The sequence below is a fragment of the Amblyraja radiata genome, chromosome 3 (assembly GCF_010909765.2).
Source record: "Amblyraja radiata isolate CabotCenter1 chromosome 3, sAmbRad1.1.pri, whole genome shotgun sequence".
NCBI classification, from domain to species: domain Eukaryota; kingdom Metazoa; phylum Chordata; class Chondrichthyes; order Rajiformes; family Rajidae; genus Amblyraja; species Amblyraja radiata.
The window spans coordinates 130,247,755-130,274,320 of record NC_045958.1 but is presented as its reverse complement, the minus strand read 5'-3'; the positions used below and the strand labels follow the sequence as shown (position 1 = coordinate 130,274,320).

Sequence of the window (26,566 nt, the reverse complement as noted above, 5' to 3'; positions counted from 1 at the left end):
TCTCACCAGAGCCCTATACAACTGCAGAAGAACCTCTTTACTCCTATACTGCAATCCTCTTGTTATGTCCATTAGCTTTCTTCACTGCCTGCTGTACCTGCACGCCAACTTTCAGTGACCAGTGTACAAGGACACCCAGGTCTCGCTGTACCTCCCCCTTACCTAACTTAACCCGATTGAGATAATAATCTGCCCCCTTGACTCTGACGTGGGAAGTGAGAACTCAATCTACACACTGCAAGTTGTAGATGAAGACTTTCCGGTGACTGCAACAGAAATTACAGCAGAAACAGAGAAAGACACTGTGCTGAAGAGGGTCTATGAACAGACATTGAATCGATAGTGGATTGAACTCAGTTCTGAACTCAGAGCTGAAGCCTTTCCATGAATTATCATGTGAGCAGAGATGCATTAAGTGAGGTTACAGAGTGGTTGTACCAGAGTCATTGAGAAACAAAATTCTGAATCAACTTCATGCCGAACATCCTGGCATAGTAAGCATGAAGTCAATTGCCAGAAGTTTTGTGTATTGGCCAGGTATTGACAGTGACATCGAGTCACTGGTGAACAAATGTAGCAATTTTTGCATGCCATGGTTTACCGGAAGAACTTGTTTCTGATAACGGGCCTCAGTTTCGTTCAGAACGGTTCAAAGAGTTCATGCAGTGGAATGGTGTAAAACACACACTTGTTCCCCCATACCATCCAGCCCCAAACGGGACGGCGGAAAGGTCTGTTAGAGTTGTCAAAGATGCTCTCAAGAAACAGGTTTTGCAGGGTAGTTCAAAGCTTAGCATGAAACATTGTTTGGCTAGTTTCTTGCTGAAGTACAGAACCACACCACACACACAAACGGGTTACTCACCTGCTGAACTGTTGATGAAGAGAAGGCTAAGAATATGCCTAAGTCTAGTGCAACCTAATTTGGCCTTGAGAGTTGAACATAAACAGTTGTCAAAAACGCCATTTTGACTCCCACAAAAAGGAGAGGTACTTCAAGCCAGATGAGCAGGTTCGTGCTCTCAATCCTCCCAACAAGTCCAGTCGAGCCAAATGGGATGTTGGGAAAATAGTGGAAGTGTGTGGAACAAAAAGATACTTAGTTGAAGTTGGAGATAGGATCAAAGGTGTTCATGGTGATCAAATTATTCCAGCCAAAGATGAACCAAAAACTGAGCATGAAGTCCTAATCCCTGAGTTTTTATCTGAAAGTGAGTTGGAAGAGACCACTATGATTGAAACACAAAGTACAGTTAGTGCAGAAAAAGATTCCTCTGGTCAAAGTCAGGGTACTAAAACAGAGCCAAACAAGCCTACAGTTGAGTCAACACCTAAACTGTTACACCTGTTATTGTTAGACGATCAGTCAGGATCCGTAAACCAGTAGTCAGGTTAGGTTTGTAAGTTAAGTAACTCACTGTATAAGTACAACGAAAATGTGTGGATATGTAAAATAAATATATTATGTTATCATTTAGAATTTCATAAATACTGGTTTAAATCAAGTATCACAACAACAAAATTGTAACTGACTACTTAGATTTAATACAAAAAAAGAGCAGTGTAATGTTTTCATACATATTCATGTATATGTTAATGAGTTGGTGTTCAATATAAGCAGGGAGTGTTGGGTAATAAATCTCTCTCTCTCATGATCCAGGCAACCTGCGTGTAAGTTGTTATTCATTCTGACTTCCGGCATATAACAGTGTGTAGGATAGTGCTAGTGTGCGGGAATCGCTGGTCGGAGTGGATCGGTGGGCCGAAAGGCCTATTTCCACACTCTCTAAACTAAATCTAAACTTAACTAGATTAGTTCCCCAAAAAGGACATTATACAGGAATATTTTAGTGAATCCGGTGAGTAGGAAGGGTGCGCAGGAACTCCGAGTCTGAAGAAAGGTCCTGACCCAAATCATGTGTCTATTTCCTCCACAGATGCTGCCTGACCTGCTGAGTTACTCCACCACTCTGTGTTTAACTGTGAGCCTGATATGTCGCCATCTGAATTTCTGAATTTCATTTCACTTAATTTGATCCGGAATGCAGACTAATGGGCCTGTCCCACTTACGCGACTTTTTCGGTGACTGCTGGCACCCATCATAGGTCGTTGAAGGTCGGCAAAAATTTGCAACGTTGAAAATCCAGCGGCGACCAGAACAAGGTACGACTCTTTGGGCATGTTGCCAGGGTGTCGCCTGTATGCTTCGTGAGTTGTCTCCTCAGTCAACCAAAGAGTCGCAGCGTCTTTTTGGTCGCCGCTGGATTTTCAACATGTTGACATTTTTTGGCGGACTGACGGGTCGCCGAAAAAGTCGCGTAAGTGGGACAGGCCCATTAGAGAGATAATCTTAAATTCAGAAGCAATAACCCTCCTCAAATCAATGCAGTGTAGATCCACATGGTGGATTGATGGAATGGGAGATTTGACTATTAGAAATAATTGAATACGTTTGACCCATTTGTTGCAGTTTAAGGAAATGTTTAGTGCAGGAAGGAACTGCAGATGCTGGTTTATACCGAAGATAGACATAAAATGCTGGAGTATCTCAGCGGGTCAAGCAGCATCTCTGGAGAAAAGGAGTAGGTGACGTTTCGGGTCAGAACCCTTCAGAATCAGGAAATGTTTAGTGTAGTTTAGAGCTATATCATGGGAACAGGCCTTTCGGCCCACCGAGACCATGCTGACCATCGATCACGCACTCACATTAGTTCTGTGTTATCTCACTTTCACATCCACAATAGGGACAATTTACTGAGGGCCAATTAACCTGCAAGCCCAAACGTCTTTGGGATGCGAGAGGAAATCGGAGCACCCCGGAGAAAACCCATGCAACTACAGAGAGAACGTGCAAACTCCTCAACCTTAGTTGGAATCAAATCCAGGACTGGCGTGAAGAGGCAGTCTCATTGATATATGGAAGAATCTGAAAGTTTGGCAACGTGGATATCAAGAATCTTTCTCCTTGGGGTGGAGAAATGGGGTAGTGGGTGAGGGGGAAATAGATTAACCGTTTGGCAAAGAGGGGGAAAAATCTCTTCACCAGACCATTGAGATTCTTTGAGCATTCCTAGCCTTCTGCAGTAGTCACTGAAATCTTCCACCGAGCTGCAGGTTTGTATAGTTGTTTTATTTATTCATTTACAGGATGTGGGCATTGGCTGACAAGGTCAGCATTTGTTGCTGACACTTTAGGAAGTGTCAAAAGGGTAAAACGAAGCAAGGTGGGAAGAGGTGCCAGCCAGTCAGATAGATTTGTGGAACCAAATGACCTGTCTCTGTGCTGCAAATACAATGAAATGCTAATCATCCCCACTAGTCAAACACTGTAAGCTCGACAGCACAAACACAGGCAGGCTCAAAGCAAACTCAAGGGAGGGCTCAGTTCAAGCAGAACAGAGATGACAAGATGGAACAACAATGCAGAAATGGGCTGCTAGTTCCACAATCAGGCAGCAGGACTAAGATGCCGGCCAGAGGAAAAGTGAGTATAATCCACCAGAAGTTGATAAGTTGAACTCGTTTGTTTAAGAAGAGGATGATGTCGATGGAGTCACAGGAAGAACAGGATACGGGGGGTGGTGCAGAGTTCAAAATTTTCCACAAGCAGGTGAAAATTAGAGGGCCTTTGAGGCAGCTCGGTGGCGCAGCGGTAGAGTTGCTGCCTTTCTGCCCCAGAGTCCCGGGTTCGATCCTGACTACGGGTGCTGTCTGTACAGAGTTTATATGTTCTCCGTGACTATGTGGGCTTCCCCTGGGTGTTCCGGTTACTGCCCACACTACAGAGATGTGCAGGATTGTAGGTTAATCGGCAGGTGGATAAAAGTGTATATTGTCCCCAGTGTGTAGGACATTGCTTGTGTGCGGGGTGAACGCTGGTCGGCGTGGACTCGGTGGGTCGGAGGGCCTGTGTCCCTTGTGGCTAAAGGGATCAGGGGGTATGGAGAGAAGGCAGGTACGGGATACTGAGTTGGATCTTCAGCCATGATCATATTGAATGGCAGTACAGGCTCGAAGGGCCGAATGGCCTACTCCTGCTCCTATTTTCTATGTTTCTATTTTTCTGCGCTGTATCTCTAAACTAAACTGAATTTGAATTTTTCCATCAACAGGTTGAATTTAGAGGGCCTCAACATTCAATGTTGTTAAAACTGATTTTTCACAAGGAAACTCGGCTCACGTGGGTGCGAGGAAAGGCGCGTCGCTGGGCAATTGCCGGGAACTAAAAGGGACCAAAAATGGAATATGTTAAAAATGGTTTGTGTAAAATGGAATACTTTGTAACTTTGTCCACGCCCTTTATGTGGCCACTCTTTGCATACCTTGCCAATCACTCCCCACTTTGATTAGTACAGGCGTCAGGGGTCATGGGGAGAAGGCAGGAGAATGGGGTTAGGAGGAAGAGCTAGATCAGCCATGATTGAATGGCGGAGTAGATGGGCCAAATGGCCTAAATCTGCTCCTATCACTTGTGAAATAATTAATTCCACAGATTTACCAGCCTCTGGCTATAGAAATTCTTCCTCATGTTTCTAAAGGTACGTCCTTTTATTCTGAGGCTGTACCCTCTGGTCTTGGCCTCCACAGCCGTCTGTAGCAAAGAATTCCACAGATTCACCACCCTCTGACTAAAGAAATTCCTCCTCATCTTCTTCCTAAAGGAACATCCTTAAATTCCGAGGCTTGACCGCTAGTACTGGACTCTCCCAAAGCTGGGAGGTTCTACTGCAGTTGTACAGGGTCTTGGTGAGACCACACCTGGAGTAATGCGTACAGTTTTGGTCTCCTAATCTGAGGAAAGACATTCTTGCCATAGAGGGAGTACAGAGAAGGTTCACCAGACTGATTCCTGGGATGGCAGGACTTTCATATGAAGAAAGACTGGATAGACTCGGCTTATACTCGCTAGAATTTAGAAGATTGAGGGGGGATCTTATAGAAACTTACAAAATTCTTAAGAGGTTGGACAGGCTAGATGCAGGAAGATTATTCCCGATGTTGGAGAAGTCCAGAACTAGGGGTCACAGTTTAAGGATAAGAGGGAAGTCTTTTAGGACCGAGATGAGAAAATCATTTTTTACACAGAGAGTGGTGAATCTGTGGAATTCTCTGCCACAGAAGGTAGTTGAGGCCAGTTCATTGGCTATATTTAAGAGGGAGTTAGATGTGGCCCTTGTGGCTAAAGGGATCAGGGGATATGGAGAGAAGGCAGGGATGGGATACTGAGTAGGATGATCAGCCATGATCATATTGAATGGCGGTGCAGGCTCGAAGGGCCGAATGGCCTACTCCTGCACCTATTGTCTATGTTTCTACCCTCTCCACGTCCACTCTATCCAGGCCTTTCACTATTTGGAAAGTTTTAATGAGAAACCAGTTGCCGGAGACTTGTAACACACAAATATATTTACCTGCACTTCACGCCTGCCATACCCAACATTCGTCTGGAGGCCTCCATTTTTGGCAGTTCCCGGTATTTGTCTGACATATAAACCACCTTGGTGATGCCTATTACAACAGAAAAAGAGAGAGCATTCAATATATCGTATTCACAAACGAGCCAGAACACTACGAGGATGTGTTCAGAAGCGGTGAGAACTCCAACAGATTTTTTTTTTAAATGAGAAAACAAAATAGTTTTTCACAGCCGTGAGGATTGATAACCCGACCAGGGTACTTGCAAAAAAAACATTGGTGAGAAGGATGAAGGTAGACAAAAAAGCTGGAGAAACTCAGCAGGTGAGGCAGCATCTATGGAGCGAAGGAATACGTGACGATTCTACAGAGTGATGTGGCTTCTTCCTGCTCCTTTTCGGACACATACGATTTCATTTATTTATAGATATTGTTTAAGACACTTTATAAATATTCTTGTTTTGTTTTTTGTATGCTGTTTCACACTTGCTTTTTATTCTTTTATTCTGTTCGAAATAAAGAATTAAATAAATAAATGTGGAGGTGGGAGGGGGAGCGGGAAGAAGAAATGAAGAGGCGGAGACAGTGGGCTGTGGGAGAGCTGGGAAGGGGAGGGGAAGGAGGGAGAAAGCAAGGACTACCTGAAATTGGAGAAGTCAATGTTCTTACCGCTGGGTGTAAACTACCTATGAGATGTGCACCTATTGTTTTTTTTTTAAATAATATTTTTATTAGAAGCATATACATATCATAATCAAAACACATTTTGTTTATCAATTGCATATTGTTAATAGATGGGATTCCAGTTATCAAAATAGTTGGGGTCCTCGTTTATCAATTGCATATTAATTCTGCTTCTATTTGTTTATTTTTTTTTATGTAGATAGGAAGAAAGAAGAAAATAAAAAAACGATTAAAAACGAATAGAATAAATTACCAATAATACAGCTTTGGAGCTGGGTCCGTAGATTATAAAACGTAACTATTCATCTAATCCTGGGTTCAAGTTTCAGTCAGGCTTCCGTGCTGGACCAATTTACCCTTTCAGAAAATCAATAAATGGAGACCATATTCTAGCAAATAATTCTTGTTTGTCAATTAAGACAAGTCTAGTTCTTTCCAAATGTAAGGTCTCCGACATCTCCATAATCGAGGTGCGCTCCTATTCGTCACCTATTCCTTCGCTCCATAGATGCTGCCTCACCCGCTGAGTTTCTCCAACTTTTTTGTCTACCTTCAATTTTTCCAGCATCTGCAGTTCTTTCTTTAACATTGGTGAGGAGAAAACCTTCTTTGTGTAGCAAGCCACTCTTACGCTGAATGCGTCGCCTACACTGGTTGTGGAAGCGTTTTCAATAGGAACTTATGAAGAATGGTACAATAGGTTCTTGTGTCTGCTCATCTGCTCCACTGTGGAACAAGAACTTCCAGATCAAAAGCATTTTCCTGCCCTCTTCCCAAACATCCAGAAATCTATTGATCTCTGCTCTGCATGCAACCAATGACCACAAAGCTTAACTTAGTTTAGTTTACAGATACAGCGCGGAAACAGGCCCTTCGGCCCACCGGGTCCACGCCGACCAGCGATCCCCGTACATTATCACTATCCTACCGTGGAATTCTCTGCCTCAGAGAGCGGTGGAGGCAGGTTCTCTGGATGCTTTCAAGAGAGAGTTAGATAGGGCTCTTAAAAATAGCGGAGTCAGGGGATATGGGGAGAAGGCAGGAACAGGGTACTGATTGGGGATGATCAGCCATGATCACATTGAATGGCGGTGCTGGGTCGAAGGGCCAAATGACCTACTCCTGCATCTATTGTCTATTGTCTATTGTCTACACCCACTAGGGACAATTTTTACATTTATATCAAGCCAATTAACCTACACACCTGTACGTTTTTGGAGTGTGGGAGAAAACCGAAGATCTCGGAGAAAACCCACCCAGGTCACGGGGAGAACGTACAAACTCTGTACAGACAGCAGCCGTAGTCGGGATCGAACCCGTGTCTCCGGCACTGTATTCGCTGTAAGGCAGTAACTCTACCGCTGCGCCACCGTGGCCACCCAGCATCCCAGAATGGAAAATTCCAGATTCACCCCCCCCACCCCCTTCAGAATGAAGAAATTCGCATAGAATAGTACAGCACAGGAACAGTCCCATCGGCCCACAATGTCCGTGCCAAACATGCTGCCAAGTGAAACTAATCTCATCTGCCTGCACGCGATCCATACCCCTCCATTCCCTACATATCCATTTGTCCATCAACAATCTTTTTAAACTCCACCATCATATCTGCCTCAACAGCCGGCCCTGGCAGCTCCTTCTAGACATCCACCACCCTCTGTGTAAATACAAACTAGCCCTGCGTAAGCTTTGCCCCTCGTTTTTGACATTTCCATCTCACGCAACCAAACGCTTCAGACTATCTATTCTAACCTAACTAGACCTCATAATTTTATACATTTCTATCAGCTCCCCTCCACCTCTGGCGTTGTAGAGAAAACAATCTAAATTTGCCTGACCTCTCTTTAGAACATTTCTTCTCATTTTGACCCTAGAAGAAGGTATAGAAGCCTAAAAACTATAACTTCCAGGTTCAGGAACAGCTTGTTCCCTACAGCTATTAAACACCACAACCTCCAAATAATCTCTGAACTACATAGACTTGGGGCCACTGGTTTTGTCTTTTTGCACTATTATTGTTTGTTTTTTTGATTTATATGTGTGTGTGTGTGTGTGTGTGTGTGTGTGTGTGTGTGTGTGTGTGTGTGTGTGTGTGTGTGTGTGTGTGTGTGTGTGTGTGTGTGTCTGTGTGTGTCTGTGTGTGTGTGTGCGCACGTGTGTGTGTGTGTGCGTGTGTGTATGTGCACACACACACACATACACATATATACATACATATATACACATTCATATGTGTATAGGTATATGTATACACACACACACATATATACATATATAAATAATATAAAATAATAACAGTATATTTATAACATTTTTTCATTTATTGTATTGTTTACAGTGTACTATGTTAACATATCTGTTGTGTTGCTGCAAGTAAGAATTTAATTGTTCTGGCTGGACACATGACAATAAACCACACTTGACTTGAATGACCTAGCCTAGCTTTTATTCTGTGACTGTAGCCTCTGGTTCTAGAGGTTACCTACGCAGGGCAATCGCCTGCCCTACATCCACCATGGGAGTTCCTCTCAGGATCGTGTTTAATGAGGTTGCCTCTTGCTCTAAAGAAGAGGCCATGCCTGTTCAGACCTCTATCTTTCCAGAAATCAATCTGTTTAATCCGCCCTGCAACCCCCTCGATAGAAAGTAGATACTTGGAGCCAAGAGCACCAAAACTGTGCGTATTATTCCAGTTCTGAGCTCAGTGAGGCATTATAAAGTCACAGCATTAAAACCCATCTCTTTGAATCAAATCCTTTGGCCATAAAGACAATATATATAATTTGACAACCTAACTGCCTGCTGCACTTTCAGTGACTTACAGGCATGGACATCCTGCCCCCTTGAACATGAACAATTCACAATCTATTACAGTGTCTATTAAACTTTAATTATTAGAGGTCGGGAAGGTGGAAATGCCAAGGATGAGAGGGCATTGCATTTTAGTTTAGGTTAGACATACAGCGCGGAAAGAGGCCTTTCGGCCCACCGGGTCCGCGCCGACCAGCGATCCCCGCAAATTAAAACGCTATCCTACACCCACTAGGGACAATTTTTACATTTACCAAGCCAAGTAACCTACAAACCTGTACGTCTTTGGGGCGTGGGAGGAAACCGAAGATCTCAGGGAAAATCCACGCAGGTCACGGGGAGAACGTGCAAACTCCGTACAGACAGCACCCATAGTCAGGATCAAACCTGGGTCTCTGGCGCTGCATTCGCTGTAAGGCAGCAATTTTACCGCTGCGCATCCCATGGTGAAAGGAATAGTTACGGTGAAAGGGGCAAAGCTTAATGGAGATGTCGGGGGCAAGTTTATTTTTATACAGAGAGTAGCAGGGATGTTAGTGGTGGTGAAGGCAGATGCGATAGTGGGGTTTAAAGAGACTTTTTAAGCAAGCGCATGGCAATGCAGGGAGTGGATGGATGTGGATTATGTGCAGGCCGATGACAATAGAGTAGGCCATTCAGCCCTTCGAGCCAACACCACAATTCAATGTTATCATGGCTGATCATCCCCAATCAGTACCCCGTTCCTGCCTTCTCCCCATATCCCCTGACCGCTATCTTTAAGAGCCCTATCCAGCTCTCTCTTGAAAGTATCCAGAGAACCGGCCTCCACCGCCCTCTGAGGCAGAGAATTCACAGGCACAGACTCACAACGCTCTGTGAGAAAAACTGTTTCCTCGTCTCCGTTCTAAATGGCTTACCCTTTATTCTTAAAGTTTAGTTTAGCTTGTCCGGTGCAGAGTTTTTGGACTAAAGAGCCTATTCCAGAGCTGTACTGTTGTATGTTGGGGGAAAGAGGAACCGTTCTGACTGTCCACCCATCTATGGCCCGCATGATTTTATCTATTTCTATCGGGTATCATCTCAATCTCCGACGCTCCAGGAGACAAAAACCCAATTTTGTCTAACGATTCCTCAAAGCAAATACCCTGTAATCCAAGCAGCATTCTAATAAACCTCATCTGCACCCTCACGACAGCCTCCACATCCAATCTGCAATCAGGGAACGACCAGAACGGCACGCAATGTCCCAAAACCGAGGATTTGGCCCAGTAGGCCCAGCCTGCCCGCGGGAGACCGGGGACTCGCCCGCCAGAGACCGTGGACTCGCCCAGTAGGCCCAGCCCACCCGATGGAGACCGTGGACTCGCCCAGTAGGCCCAGCCCGCCCGATGGAGACCGGGGACTCGCCCAGTAGGCCCAGCCCGCCCGCCACAGACGGAGGACCCTCGCTGCGGACCAAAACCCGCCCGGCTCGCCCTCAGCGGATCATCTGGAGGGTTAGTAAGCAGACCGGCCGCGGGAGGGAGTACACGGCCTCGACGGGGGGAATGGGCCGCTGGAGGCCCTGCAGAAGCCTGGGGCTTGGCTGGACCGGGCGCCGCTCCAAGAGGACGAGCACGTGGACCGCACGCGGCCTATAGCGGTGGAGCAGCGGCTACGCTTGGCCAGGCCGAGACTGCAACGTCGCCATGGCAACGGGCCTTCATGGTCAGGTCAAGATCCCTGCACTTACATCAACTGGCCCCAAACTGGCGACTCTGTATACTGTCTCAGTGTACGACTGTTGTACACCAGTACTGTATCTGAGATGCTTATCTGAGATGTATCTACGTGTTTATGTACCGTGATACTTGTACTGAACTGTGTACAACAATTATTTTCAATGTACCTCCGTACATGTGCAAATAAAGTACCGTACCATATTAAAAGTGGCTGAATCAAAGCTGCAACACGACTTCCTGACTCTTATACTCAATGTCCCGACCGATGAAGGTAAGCATACCATACACCTTCTTTACCACTTTCTGTTTGTCATAGTGTGGAAACAGACCCTTCGCCTCAACTTGCCCACATGTCCCATCTACACTAGTCCCACCTGCCTGCGTTTGGCCCATATCCCTCTAAACCTGGCCTATCCATGTACCTGGCTGAATGTTTCTTAAACGCTGTGATAGTCCCTTCTCCGGCAGCTCGTTTCATACACACACCACCCTCTGTGTGAAAAAGCTAGCCCTCAGATTCCTATTACATCTTTCCCCCCCTCACCTTAAACCTATGACCTCTGGTCCTTGATTCCCTTACTTTGGGCAAGAGACTGTGCGTCTACCCGATCTATTCCTCTCATGATTTTGCACACCTCTATAAGATCTTTACTCATCCTCCTGCCCTCCAAGGAATAGAACCCCAGCCTGCTCAACTTCTCCCGACAGATCAGGCACTCTAGTCCTGGCAACATCACCGTCAATCTTCTCTGCATTTGTGTTGCCATTTGCAGTGAGCTGTGGACCTGAAAAATTTCCTCTTTACTGTATATTTTCTTCTTACATTTGACCTCCCAAAGTGCCTCATCTCACACTTGCTGGGATTAAACTCCATCTGCCATTTATCTGCCCAAATCTGTAACTAACCACTACATATTGTTTCTTGTCTCTACAGTGCATGCTACTGGACAAACATCTCCCGTCATGACCTTTAGATTAATTACAGCTATTAAAGATTTGTGAGATAGACTTTAAATATAGATATAGATATAAATATAGATAGACTTAGAATAAAGGAGAGGTCATTTAAGACTGAGGTGAGAATAAACGTTTTCACCCAGAGAATTGTGACTTTATGGAATTCCCTGCCACAGAGGGCAGTGGAGGCCAAGTCACTGGATGGATTTAAGAGAGTTAGATAGAGCTCTAGGGGCTAGTGGAGTCAAGGGATATGGGGAGAAGGTAGGCACGGGTTATTGATAGGGGACGATCAGCCATGATCACAATGAATGGCGGTGCTGGCTCGAAGGGCCGAATGGCCTCCTCCTGCACCTATTTTCTATGCTTCTATGTTTCTAAAGATACAGCATGGAAATAGGCCCTTCGGCCCACCGAGTCCACACTGACCAGCGATCTCCTCGAACACTAGCACTAGCCTACACCTTCTGAACCTTCTGAATTTTGTAGTCGGCAGGGCAGTACTCTGCATATCGCCAACTTGGACAATTTAACATTTTATCAAGGCAATTAACCTACAAACCTGTACGTCTTTGGAGTGTGGAAGGAAAGCGAAGTTCTCGGAGAAAACCCACGCAGATCACAGGGAGAACGTGCAAACTCCATACAGACAGCACCCATAGTCGGGATCGAACCCAGGTCTCTGGCGCTGCATTTTGCTGTAACGCAGCAACTCTACCGCTGTGCCACCGTGACTGCCCTGCACACTAGCGACAATTTACAATTTACTTTGGAGTGTGGGAGGAAACCGGAGCACCCGGACAAAACCCACGTGGTCACAGGGAGAACGTACGAACTCCCTACAGACAGCACCTACAGTCTGGATCAAACCCGGGTCTGTAATGGGCCTGTCCCACTTAGGCAGTTTTTTCGGCGACTGTCATAGCAGTAGCAGGTCGCCTGAAAAAATGGCGACTGGACCCCCCCCATCCCTACGACAATGTCTACAACAATCTACCACCTAGTCGACATCAAGCTACCGACAACCGGCCACCCATTAGGACGCCCACCTACAACCACACCTACGACCAAGCTACGAAAAGGTACGACCCTGTCGGCGACAACTGAAGACAACTTAAGACAATTCAGTCGCCGGTACCTGTCGCTGGTTGATGTAGGTAGTCGCCAATGGAATTCACCGGTCACCACCGGTGACAACCTACGGCATCCTGGGGCCAACCTACGACAGCACCTATGTCAGGAGAAGTCAAGGTACGCTCATTGACGTCAAGCCAACTGTCGCCGAAAAGTTGCGAACATTTCAAAATCCAGCGGCGACCAGAAAGACGCTACGAATCTTTGGGCGACTGAGGAGACGACACACGACCATACAGGCGACACCCCGGCGACAGCCTAGTCGCCTGTAGTCACCTAAATAATCGCCTAAGTGGGACAGGCCCTTAAGACTGCAACTCTACCGCTGCGCCACTGAGCCGTAAAAACTTCCAGAGTTAACTCAGTAACTTTTCACATCACTTCCATAAACAGAGACCACTCAGTTGCACACAGGGTGAATGATTTATGTAGTATCAGACAAGTGATGGACTTGTTTACATCAGCCAGCAGAGTCTCTTGTGAAATTCTATTTACAATCAACATTCTTGCCATCCAAGTGCAAAGAGGAATCTTTTTCAATAGATGACTTAAGATGACAACTTGGGGAAATATTCCTTTTATTGCAGAAAGGAAGAATGTTTTTTTTGTTGTATCTAATAGCTGGGTATTAAAAGCATCCAATTCAATTCAATTTTCTACAATTTGTTGATCGTGAAATTAATTACTGCTATATTGGGATTTTCTACGGGCAACAAGGTGGCGCAGCTGGTAGAGTTGCCGCCACAGCGCCAGAGACACCGGTTCGATCCTGACTACATTTGCTGTCCATGTGGAGTTTGCATGTTCTCCCTGTTTCCTCCCACATCCCAAAGGCGTGCAGTGTTTCAGAAGGAACTGCACACGCTGGAAAATCGAAGGTAGACAAATATGCTGGAGAAACCCAGCGGGTGGAGCGAAGGAAATAGGCAACGTTTCGGGTCTGAAGAAGGGTTTCGAACTGAAACGTTGCCTATTTCCTTCGCTCCATAGCTGCTGCCTCACCCGCTGAGTTTCTCTAGCATTTTTGTCTACCAAAGACGTGCAGGTTTGTAGGTTAATTAGTATCTGTAAATTATCCGTAGTGTGCAGGGAGTGGATGAGAAAGTGGGATAACACTGAAGTAGTACGAAGGGGTAGTTTCCATGCCCCCATCTCTCAACTAAACACTTCATTAAACTGTGACAAATAGGTCAAATTTAAACTAATGGCCTCTGTAAATTCTCCCTAGTGTAATAGCCCTGTCCCACGGTACGAGTTCATTCCAAGAGCTCTCCCGAATTTAAAAAAAAACTTGTGGTAAGCACAGAGAATGTACGTAGCGTGTACGTCGGAGCTCGGGGACGTCTCTTAGCGGCTCGTAACGCTAACGGCAGGTACTCGGGAAGACTCGCTAACGGCAGGTAAGCACGGGAAGACTCGTGAAGATTTTTCAGCGTGTTGAAAAATGTCCACGAGAGCCCCGAGTACCGACGAGTGGCCATTACCGTAAATCTCCGAGTTCGAATCAGGGCAAACTCAGGAGAGCTCTTGGAATGAACTCGTACCGTGGGACAGGGCTTCAAGGAGCGGGTGTGAAAGAGGGATAGCATAGAACTAGTGCGAATGAGCGATCGCTGGTCGGCGCGGGCTCGATGGGCTGAAGGGCCCGTTTCCACACTGTATTTCTACACTAAACTCCAAACTAAACGCAGGCATTCACACGTTTTAAATTAGACAGCACTCTTCTGACCCTTCCTGACCTCAATGCTAAGATTTCATATCACGAGCTGTAGTATTTGTCACATACGTTTCCTGCAAGGTGAAGTACTCAGATGTTTCAGCTTGAGTATCAGCGTTACCCGTCGAGATGCGCTGTTAACTACCGCATCGGTATTACATGTCAACGTGCTGAGAATAAACAACTATAAATTGGTGCCAAGCCGCCAAACTCATCGGCTCAGCAACAAAACAATGATTAAGGGTAACAGGCAGAGGTTGCTATATTGAGTAAATATACACTGAGAAAAAGCACCGCAGATCAGATGAAAATAGTTCACAACATAAAGGAATAGACTGCCATGTTTGCTGGAATGGCTGTGATGTTAAATAGATGTTTCGCTTAGGGTTAGGCATTAGGCAGCCCTGTGGTATGAATATTGATTTCACTCACTTCAGGTAGCCCCGGCATTCCCTCTCTCTCTATCCCTCCCCCACCCATGTCGCACCAGCTTCTCATTTTCACCCGACAAACAGCTTACAATACCATGTTTCCTTTACCATGGTTACTTTTTTGCGTATCTTTCATTCGTTGTTCTTTATCTCTCCACATCACCGTCTATACCTCTTGTGTCCCTTATCCCTAAACAGTTTGAAGAAGGGTCTCGACCTGAAACGTCACCCATTCCTTCTCTCCAGAGATGCTGCCTGTCCCGCTGAGTTACTCCGGCATTTTGTGTCTATCTTTAGTTTAGTTTAGACATACAGCGCAGAAACTTCGGCCCACCGAGTCTGCGTCGACCAGCGATCCCCGTACACTGACACTATCCTACACACACGAAGGACAATTTACAATTTTACCAAGCCAATTAACCTACAAACGGCCGAGGAGTGTGGGAGAAAACCGGAGCTCCCGGGGAAAGCCCACGCAGGTCATGTCTACAACGCTGGGAGGAGAGGGTGGAAGAGGATTGAGGGAGTAAGAGGAGGAGGGAGAGAGGCAGGATAATGAGAACAGGGTGCGCAGGGGGTAGTGTGTTTAGTTTAGTGGCGCGACACAGCGCGGAAATAGGCCCTTTGGCCCATCGAGTCTATACCGACCAGCAACCACTATGTACAGTAGCACCATCCTACACACTAGGGATAATTTCAAAAGCCAGTTAACCTCCAACGTACATCGTTAGAGTGTGGGAGGAAACCGGAGGACCCGGACAAAACCCAAGTGGTCACAGGAATCAGCGGTCACTTCCCCCTCACATTATAGCTATGTCCTCTAGTGTTGGACATCTCCACTGTGGGGAAAAAACATATCTGACTGTCTACCCTATCTATGCCTCTCATTATTTTATCTACTTCTATCATCTCCCTTCAATCTCCAACGTTCCAGAGAAAGTAACTCAAGTAGATGTGCCTGTTCTTGTGCTGTACTGGTCTATGTTCTCTGTTGCTATGGACTACATGGGCCCTTTTTGCAAACAAAAAACAAATCCTCACCCACATGACATGGCTGAAAAAGAATGTGACTAGCCAGAAACCTTTATGCATATCATTCATTCATTTGTTCTATATCAGGCCATCAGGACTGTAAACATTTGTAAACCATCTTCAGCAAGAAACGAAACATCCAAAGATGGGGCAGGTTTAATGGATCACTGGCTTTTGGGTGCCTGATATTTTTTTGAACAATCCCTTCAGGAAAAGCAGTAGGAAGCAGATTAAGTCTCATACCCTACCCAATGTGTGCTATTCAAGGTGATAAGAAGCCATAATAAAAAGACCAATTAAAAACTATTTTTGTATTAGTAGTCTAGTCATTTATTTTTGATCTTACTTGTATTAGAAATAAAGTTTAGCTGACAGATGTAGTAACATTGTGGACAGCAAATGCACAATTGTTTTTTTAAATTATATTTACTGTTCTTGGCATCTCTCCTCAAGAGACTAGAGTGTAGATCAGTGGTGCAGTAGCATAGTAAGAATGCTGCTCACTTCACACTCTCCTGAATACACAGAGGGAAAGCACATATTGCTACTCGGGTTATTTATTCCGACTGATATTCTTTATTCTATATCTGATAGCTTCTTTCTGTCCTTTCAGTTGTCAGACAAAAGCTTTCAATCATCTTCAAGCATAAAATAAGCAACATAAAACTTTGACCAAAGAAAAGTTGGTAAAGCATCAAATGAAGCCGCCAGAGTCATACAGGGTGAAAACAGGCCCTTCGGCCCAACTTGTCCACACCGTCTGTGGAATTCTCTGCCTCAGAGAATCCGGTGGTGGAAGCCGGTTCTCTGGACACTTTCAAGAGAGAGCTAGATGGGGCTCTTAAAAATAGCTGAGTCATGGGATATGGGGAGAAGGCAGGAACGGGGTACTGACTAGGGATGATCAGCCATGTTCACATTGAATGGCTCAAAGGGCCGAATGGTCTACTCCTGCATCTATTGTCTATTGACCAACAAGTCCAATCTACACTCGTCCCACCTGCCTGCGTTTGGCCATATCCCTCCAAACCTGTCCTATTCATGTAGCTATTCATTCTTTCCCCTCTCACGTTAAACCTATGTCCTCTGGTTCTCGATTTCCTCTACTCTGGGCAAGAGATTCTGTGGGTCTACCCGATCTATTCCTCTCATGATTTTGTACACCTCTGTAAGATCACTTCTTGTCGTCCTGTGATCCAAGAATACACCAGTCCCAGCTACACCAGTCCCACCTGGCCTTGTTTGGTCCATATCCCTCTAAACCTGTCCTATCCATGTGCCTGTCTAAATGGTTCTTAAACGTTCCAAGAGTCAAGAGTGTTTTATTGTCATGTGTTCCAGACAGGAAAATGAAATTCTTGCTTGCTGCAGCACGACAGAATATGTAAGCATAGTACATACCGGGAGAATAAAAAATGGTCAGTGTGTGTACACACATGCACACATACTCATTAAATAAACAAATATAGTGCAATAATAATGATAGTCTGTTGTAGTTCAGAGCTTATTTTTTTCATGTTTAACAGCACTGTAGACAATGGACAATAGGTGCAGTAGGCCATTCGGCCCTTCGAGCCAGCACCGCCATTCAATGTGATCATGGCTGATCATCCCCAATCAGTACCCCATTCATGCCTTCTCCCCATATCCCCTGACTGCTATTTTTAAGAGCCCTATCTAGCTCTCTCTTGAAAGCATCCAGAGAACCCGCCTCCACTGACCTCTGAGGCAGAGAATTCCACAGACTCACCACTCTCTGCGAGAAAAAGTGTTTCCTCGTCTCCGTTCTAAATGGCTTACTCCTTATTCTTAAACAGTGGCCCCTGGTTCTGGACTCCCCCAACATCAGGAACATGTCTCCTGCCTCCAGCATGTCCAAACCCTTAATAATCTTATATGTTTCAATAAGATACCCTCTCATCCTTCTAAACTCCAGTGTACAAGCCCAGCTGCTCCAGTCTCTCAGCATATGACAGTCCCGCCATCCCGGGAATTAACCTTGTAAACCTACGCTGCACTCCCTCAATAGCAAGAATGTCCTTCCTCAAATTAGGGGACCAAATCTGCACACAATACTCCAGGGAAGAAGCTGTTCCTGAACCTGGACGTGACAGTTTGCAGGCTTCTACCTGATGGCAATGTTGGGATAGTCCCTGCCTCAACTTCCTCCACTGGCAGCTAGTTCCATACACCCACCACCCTTTGTATCAAAAGGTTACCCCATTCATGAACCGCATGCAAGAATACCAAATTATTCCCCGACTATTAAATCTTTCCCAAACAGAAAAGCACAGACCTTCCATTCACTTGAAAAGTAACGAGTGTTTTATTGTCAAGAGTAAGGTTTTCATTGTACCTGTACTTGTGCATATGACAATAGTCCTTGACTTGGTGGGCAAAAGCACAGCTTCTGTGTTGTATGATTAAGAGATAGATGGGCTTATCGAAAGGATATAAAACAGATTATGCAGGATGTTAATAATTGTATCCAGTTTGCCTTAAATAAGTAACCACCATGGATAAATAACAACCACTGCAATTGCTAATTAATTTAAAATCATACTAATCCATCAACTTATTAATACTCTGTGCCAAAGGATTCTATTAGCTCTAGAAATAATTTAGTTAACAATTAGTGAATGAATGGAGGTTTATAGACGACTAGACCAAGTGCAGACCCGTTGGATCTGCTCCCCAACGCAATATTCCAGCACTCACCCGTTCCCCCAACGCAACACGTTCCCCTAACGCAATGCGGGGCCGGGTGTGGGTGGCAGGGGGTTGTGGGCAGGAGGAGGGTGTGTGGGCAGGGGAAGGGTCCACATCTGCACCAGGTGCAGAGAGATGGGGCTCCTAAGGGACCGTATTAGGTTCCTGGAGCAGCAGCTCGATGACCTCTGTCTGGTCAGGGAGAGTGACGAGGTCATAGAGGGGAGTTATAGGGAGGTGGTCACTCCAAAACCACAGGAGAGAGACATGTGGGTCACGCTAAGGAAGGGCAAGGGGCAGAGGCAGGAACGAGGGAGTACTCCAATGTCGGTACACCTTGCAAATAAGTACTCCTGTTTGAGTACGGATGAGGATGACAGCCTACCCGGGGGTAGCAACAGCGGACGGGCCTCCAGCACAGAGACCGGCCCTGTTGCTCCGAAAGGTAGGGGAAAAAAAGAAGAGGGCAATAGTAATTGGGGACTCTATTGTTAGGGGGTCGGATAGGCGTTTCTGTGGACGCAGTCAGGAAACCAGGATGGTGGTCTGCCTCCCTGGGGCCAAGGTCTCGGACGTGTCTCAACGCATCCAAGATATCCTGAAATCAGAGGGAGAGGAGCCTGAGGTCGTGGTACATATTGGTACAAATGACATAGGTAAAAAAAGTGAAGAGGTCTTGAAGGGAGGATTTAGGGTGTTGGGAGGAGAGTTAAGGAAAAGGACCAAAAAGGTAACAATCTCAGGATTACTGCCTGTACCACGCGACAGTGAGAGTAGGAATGGAGCGAGGTGGAGGATAAATGCGTGGCTGAAAGACTGGTGCAGAGGGCAGGGATTCAAGTTTCTGGATCATTGGGACTTCTTCTGGGGAAGGTGGGACCTGTACAGAAAGGATGGGTTGCACTTGAACCCGAGGGGGACCAACATCCTGGCGGGGAAATTTGCAAAGGTCACAGGGGAGACTTTAAACTAGAATGGTTGGGGCGAGGGACTCAAATAGAGAAAGCTAGTAGACAGAATGGGAGGCAGGAAGCAGAAAAGGGAAGCACTCGGACACAAGAGGAGAAAGAAAAAAAAGGAAATAAACAGAGAAGAAGAGACGGGGGGTTTCTTAAATGTGCATATTTTAATGCTTGGAGCATTGTAAGAAAGGTGGATGAGCTTAGAGTCTGGATAGACACCTGGAAGTATGATGTTGTGGCGATCAGTGAAACATGGTTGCAGGAGGGCTGTGATTGGAAACTAAATATTCCAGGATTTCGTTGCTTCAGGTGTGATAGAATTGGAGGGGCAAGAGGTGGTGGTGTTGCATTGCTAGTCAGGGAAGATATTACAGCAGTGCTTTGGCAGGATAGATTGGAGGGCTCATCTAGGGAGGCTATTTGGGTGGAACTGAGAAGTGGGAAAGGTGTAGCAACACTTATAGGGGTGTACTATACACCGCCAAATGGGGAACGAGAATTGGAAGAGCAAATATGTAAGGAGATAGCAGATATTAGTAGTAAGCACAAGGTAGTGATTGTGGGAGATTTCAACTTTCCACACATAGACTGGGAAACACATTCTGTAAATGGGCTGGATGGTTTGGAGTTTGTAAAATGTGTGCAGGATAGTTTTTTGCAGCAATACATAGAGGTACCTACTAGAGGAGGGGCAGTGCTGGACCTCCTGTTAGGAAATGAGACGGGACAGGTGGCGGAGGTATGCGTTGGGGAGCACTTCGGGTCCAGTGATCACAATACCATTAGTTTCAATATAATTATGGAGAAGGTCAGAACTGGACCTAGGGTTGAGATTTTTGATTGGAGAAAGGCTAACTTTGATGAGATGCGAGATGATTTAAAAGGAGTGGACTGGGACATTTTGTTTTATGGGAAAGATGTAGAAGAGAAATGGTGGACATTTAAAGGGGAAATTTTAAGAGTACAGAATCTTTATGTTCCTGTTCGGTTGAAAGGAAACAGTAAAAATTGGAAAGAGCCCTGGTTTTCAAGGGAAATTGGACACCTTGTTCGGAAAAAGAGGGAGATCTACAATAATTATAGGCAGCATGAAGTAAATGAGGTGCTTGTGGAGTATAAGGAATGTAAAAATAATCTTAAGAAAGAAATTAGAAAAGCTAAAAGAAGATATGAGGTTGCTTTGGCAAGTAAGGTGAAAGTAAATCCAAAGGGTTTCTACAGCTATATTAATAGCAAAAGGATAACGAGGGATAAAATTGGTCCATTGGAGAAACAGAGTGGGCAGCTATCTGCAGAGCCAAAAGAGATGGGGGAGATATTGAACAATTTATTTTCTTCGGTATTCACCAAGGAGAAGGATATTGAATTATGTGAGGTAAGGGAAACGAGTAGAGTAGTTATGGATACTATGAGTTTCAAATTAAAAGAAGTACTGACACTTTTGAAAAATATAAAAGTGGATAAGTCTCCAGGTCCTGACAGGATATTCCCTAGGACATTGAGGGAAGTTAGTGTAGAAATAGCCGGGGCTATGACAGAAATATTTCAAATGTCATTAGAAACGGGAATAGTCCCCGAGGATTGGCGTACTGCGCATGTTGTTCCATTGTTTTAAAAGGGTTCTAAGAGTAAACCTAGCAATTATAGACCTGTTAGTTTGACTTCAGTGGTGGGCAAATTAATGGAAAAGATACTTAGAGATAATGTATATAAGCATCTGGATAAACAGGGTCTGATTAGGAACAGTCAACATGGATTTGTGCCTGGAAGGTCATGTTTGACTAATCTTCTTGAATTTTTTGAAGAGGTTACTAGGGAAATTGACGAGGGTAAAGCAGTGGATGTTGTCTATATGGACTTTAGTAAGGCCTTTGACAAGGTTCCTCATGGAAGGTTGGTTAAGAAGGTTAAACTGTTGGGTATAAATGCAGGAATAGCAAGATGGATTCAGCAGTGGCTGAATGGGAGAAGCCAGAGGGTAATGGTGGATGGCTGTTTGTCGGGTTGGAGGCAGGTGACTAGTGGGGTGCCTCAGGGATCTGTGTTGGGTCCTTTGTTGTTTGTCATGTACATCAATGATCTGGATGAAGGGGTGGTAAATTGGATTAGTAAGTATGCAGATGATACCAAGATAGGGGGTGTTGTGGAAAATGAAGAGGATTTCCAAAGTCTACAGAGTGATTTAGGCCATTTGGAAAAATGGGCTGAAAGATGGCAGATGGAGTTTAATGCTGATAAATGTGAGGTGTTACACCTTGGCAGGACAAATCAAAATAGGACGTACATGATAAATGGTAGGGAATTGAAGAATACAGTTGAACAGAGGGATCTGGGAATAACCGTGCATAGTTCCTTGAAGGTGGAATCTCATATAGATAGGGTGGTAAAGAAAGCTTTTGGTATGCTAGCCTTTATAAATCAGAGCATTGAGTATAGAAGCTGGGATGTAATGTTAAAATTGTACAAGGCATTGGTGAGACCAAATCTGGAGTATGGTGTACAATTTTGGTCGCCCAATTATAGGAAGGATGTCAACAAAATAGAGAGAGTACAGAGGAGATTTACTAGAATGTTGCCTGGGTTTCAACAACTAAGTTACAGAGATAGGTTGAATAAGTTAGATCTTTATTCTCTGGAGCGCAGAAGGTTAAGGGGGGACTTGATAGAGGTCTTTAAAATGATGAGAGGGATAGACAGAGTTGATGTGATCAAGCTTTTCTCTTTGAGAATAGGGAAGATTCAAACAAGAGGACATGACTTCAGAATTAAGGGACAGAAGTTTAGGGGTAACATGAGGGGGAACTTCTTTACTCAGAGAGTGGTAGCGGAGTGGAATGAGCTTCCAGTGGAAGTGGTGGCGGCAGGTTCGTTGGTATCATTTAAGAATAAATTGGATAGGCATATGGATGAGAAGGGAATGGAGGGTTATGGTATGAGTGCAGGCAGGTGGGACTAAGGGAAAAAAATTGTTCGGCGCGGACTTGTAGGGCCGAGATGGCCTGTTTCCGTGCTGTAATTGGTATATGGTTATAAGGGGGGGGATATGTGTGGGGGGGGGGGGGGGGAGGGTGTTTAGGGTGGAAGGGATAACTTTATTGCTTTGTAATTTTGGTCCTTCACTTGCACAGAGTAAATTTCACAACTATGCGCATTGAAGTCTCTATGGTTTCTGAGCTGTTTTCAGGAATGTGAAGTTGTGGCGAATGACCTTGAATAACTTTAGAAGCTGGTCTGGAAGTGGGATTGAATTCCTTTACCACTGTGTTGAGAGTCGGCCGCATCACTTTCAAATCATATTATTCCGCGATGGGAAGTGTGTGGGAGGGAGGGAGGGTGGGGCGGTGAGGAGGGAGCAAGGCGCTGTGGGAGGGAGGAAGGGAAGGGAGGGAGGCCACGGGCGGGAGTGGACCCGAGGACCAGAGCAGGGCGGCAGGCTGTGGGACTTCAGAGCGACTGGGCCAGGCGGGCCGGGCAAAAAAATGGGGGGGGAGGTGGGGGAATTTCCAGAACATTCCAGCGTAGCAAAGAATCAGTGGTTTATGAAGTTAAAACCATTGGGAAGGTGGAGAGGGCGGCGAGCCCCCTCCCCTTGTGGGGGCATTGTGACGTCATTCGAAGCTGTTTAAAGAATCTGTGAGTTGTTTTAAGGACCGTATTTGTTAAACTTTAATGATGAACAAATTTTGAAATTTAGCATGAAATGTGAAGTGAAGCGGGTGCGTTGTCTGCTATCACCACGGACACCCCCCTTTTTAGAGGCCCTCAAACCAAGATCAAGCGGCCATGGACCCGACCCTGGTTCCCAAGGAGCATAACCAAGATAGACACAAAGTGCTTGAGTAACTCCGCGGGCCTGCAGTGAAGATGTGGATCACAGATATGTCCGAGACACTACATTTGGAAAAGATTAGGCTTGTCTTGGCGGAAAAACCAGATCAATTTCTTAAGACATGGACACCCTTTACCGAATTCTTACATCAATAGGATGGTGCAACACAAATTTAAATTTAAATCCGATGCTGGGTTGGGTTAGGCGGGCGGGGGGGACGAGGGGCAAGGTATATCTCCACTTTTCTTTTTTTTTGTTATTCCTTTATCTATCTGCTACACTGCTTTGGTAGTTTAAGGGATTCTCTTTTATACTTCTTCATTCTATCTCTTCAATTTTTAAATCTTTTCTTTCTTGCTTTCTCTGTCCGGGAGACCCGACCTTTTCCCTGTCGGGTCTCCGTTGTCGTTGGGGCCCAGCACCGTGGAGCGGCCTCCAACCTGAACGACCCGGGGGCTCGGGAGACTGCGGAGCTGCGGACTACTCACCATCGTGGGGCTGGCCGGCCTCGGAGCGTGGGGAGCGGTGGTGACTCGCTGCTGCGACTCGACTCCTGGGGCTCGGAGGCTCCAGCAACGCAGCCGCAGGTCCGGTGGACTGGGACATCGGGAGCTCGCGGGTCCGGGGGGAGAGACCGCTTCCCGGAGCTCCCGCAACGCGACTTCTCCAGCCCGTGTCGCGGGGTTGGAACGACCCGGAGCGGGGACATACATCGCCCAGCGCGGCTTTAATGGCCGTGGGACATTACAGCGCCCGCCGGGGGCTCCAACATTGTGACTTTTAGACCGGGAGCGGGGCCGTAAATCCCCCGTTACGGCCTAAAATGGCCGTGGGACTTATCATCGCCCGCCTGGGGCTTGGATATCGGGAGAGAAATGGAGAACAGGGGAGAGAAAAGACTTTGCCTTCCATCACAGTGGGTTCACTGTGATGGATGTTTGTGTGAATTAAATTGTGTGTATGTCTGTAGGAAATTGTCTTTGTTTGTATGGCTGTGGAAACGGAATTTCGTTTGAGCCTCACTGAGGCTCAAATGACAATAATAGGCTGTGGGCCGAGGAGCTTTATTCTGCAGTTTCGTGACCCAAGTCACCAAACTACATGAAATTTTCACATATTGTGTAAATTTTTTAATATAAATCACCCCTGAAACTCGATATGAAGAAGACTTGCACATTCTTATTAAATTAGAGAAAAAACGGAAAAACGTCGGGAATTTTTTAGTCCAATCAAAGCACATTTAACATTGAGTTGTCTGCCAGTTGGCCAATCATGCGCTTTGTTTCAGGCCAGCATACAAAATGGCTGAGGGGGCTTCACAGATGCCTGTTTTACTGGAGATTCCGATGTGTTGTTCTGTGGAATAAATGTCGTGGAAACTTGCAGCAGGTAATTGTATTTAGTGGGAAAAGCATTAAAAAGGCTGAAGAAAGTGCTGCTAACTGGATGGAAGTGGAAGAAAGCCTTCAAAGTCCCTGCTGATGTGCTGGAACACAAAGAAGGCCCCCATGAATCAACTCTAAGGTAAGACTAAAGTCTGAATTTATGAAAATCTATCTGTATGGACTTTAATTAATTTAATATAGGAATAGTAATGAATGAGGAATGAATGAATGAATTTATTCACATTATATTAAATTAATTAAAGTCCATACAGATAGATTTTCATAAATTCAGACTTTAGTCTTACCTTTCAGTTAGAGTTGATTCATGGGGGCCTTCTTTGTGTTCCAGCACATCAGCAGGGACTTTGAGATAAAAAATATCATGAGGATTGCAGAGAAGATGTTTATCAGGAAAGTGCGGAGTGCTTTTCTCTACAGAAGAAAAACTGTGAATGACCTGTCAAAGGTCTTAAAAATGCGGGGAAATGTTTTAAGATGGTAGAAAGATGAAATGTTTCCACTTGTGCAGAAGAAGTCAAAACATAAGAGTTCATAAGTAAAAAGATTGTTACTAATAAATACAACAGGGAATGCATGAGAAAACTCTTTAGCTCGAACGGTGAGAATGTGGGACACATTGTCACAAGTAGTTGTTGTGGCAGACAGCATTGATGCACTTAAGGAGAGGTTGGTTTCATACGGAGGTGGGGGGGGGGGGGGAAGGAATGCAGTGCTAATTGGGCTGGCTGAAGAGGGATGGGCGGAGGCTCCTGTGAAGATGAACATCAGCACGGCCACTTGAGACAAATGGCTTGTTTCTTTGCTGTGGACCAAGTAATTATATGACTGCACCAGTCAAAGAACTATTCCATGCAAAGATGAGAAGAAATGCTTTCTGTCATCAGTATGAAACTTGCCTCCCATTACCACAAACTGCATGTCAGAATCTTGCAGTTGCAGTCTATTATGAAATACTATTCTGAATTAACTGTTTCAATTCTGCTGAGTAGCTTATATACGATAGACAATAGGTGCAGGAGTAGGCCATTTGGCCCTTCGAGCCAGCACCGCCATTCAATGTGATCATGGCTGATCATTCCCCAATCAGTATCCTGTTCCTGCCTTCTCCCCATATCCCCTGACTCCGCTATCTTTAAGAGTATGCTGGAGAAACTCACCGGGTGAGGCAGCATCTATGGAGCATCTATGGAGCGAAGGAATAGGCGACGTTTCGGGTCGAGACCCTTTTCTCCATAGATGCTGCCTCACCCGTTGAGTTTCACCAGCATTTTTTATCTACTTTCGATTTTTCCAGCATCTGCAGATCCTTCTTAAACAAAGCTTATATATGATAGTTAGTTCTTCCTTTTCTTAACATGGACCAGAAAACCCATAACGAATAAAAGAAAACCAAAACTAACAAGAAGAATCCTTTAGATAGACACAGAGTGCTGGAGTAACTCAGCAGGTCAAGCAGCATCTCTGGAGAAAAGGAGTAGGTGACGTACAGTGCCCACCATAATGTTTGGGACAAAGACCCATCATTTATTTATTTGCCTCTGTACTCCACACTTTGAGATTTGTAATAGAAAAAAAATCACATGTGGTTAAAGTGCACATTGTCAGATTTTAATAACGGCCATTTTTATACACTTTGGTTTCACCATGAAGAAATTACAGCAGTGTTTATACATAGTCCCCCCCCTTTTCTGGGCACCAAAATGTTTGGGACACAGCAATGTCATGTAAATGAAAGTAGTCATGTTTAGTATTTTGTTGCATATCCTTTGCATGTA

At 45.3% G+C, this 26,566-nt stretch overlaps 1 protein-coding gene across 1 annotated transcript in view; it reads right to left on the bottom strand.

The window, feature by feature from the left end:
- LOC116971616 (probable deoxycytidylate deaminase) overlaps positions 1–26,566 on the bottom strand; it is a 55,033-nt gene that overhangs the window by 7,894 nt on the left and 20,573 nt on the right. Inside the window, exon 3 of the mRNA XM_033018853.1 lies at positions 5,413–5,509. Coding sequence (XP_032874744.1) covers positions 5,413–5,509 — 97 coding nt within the window. The remainder of the gene's footprint in view (positions 1–5,412; positions 5,510–26,566) is intronic.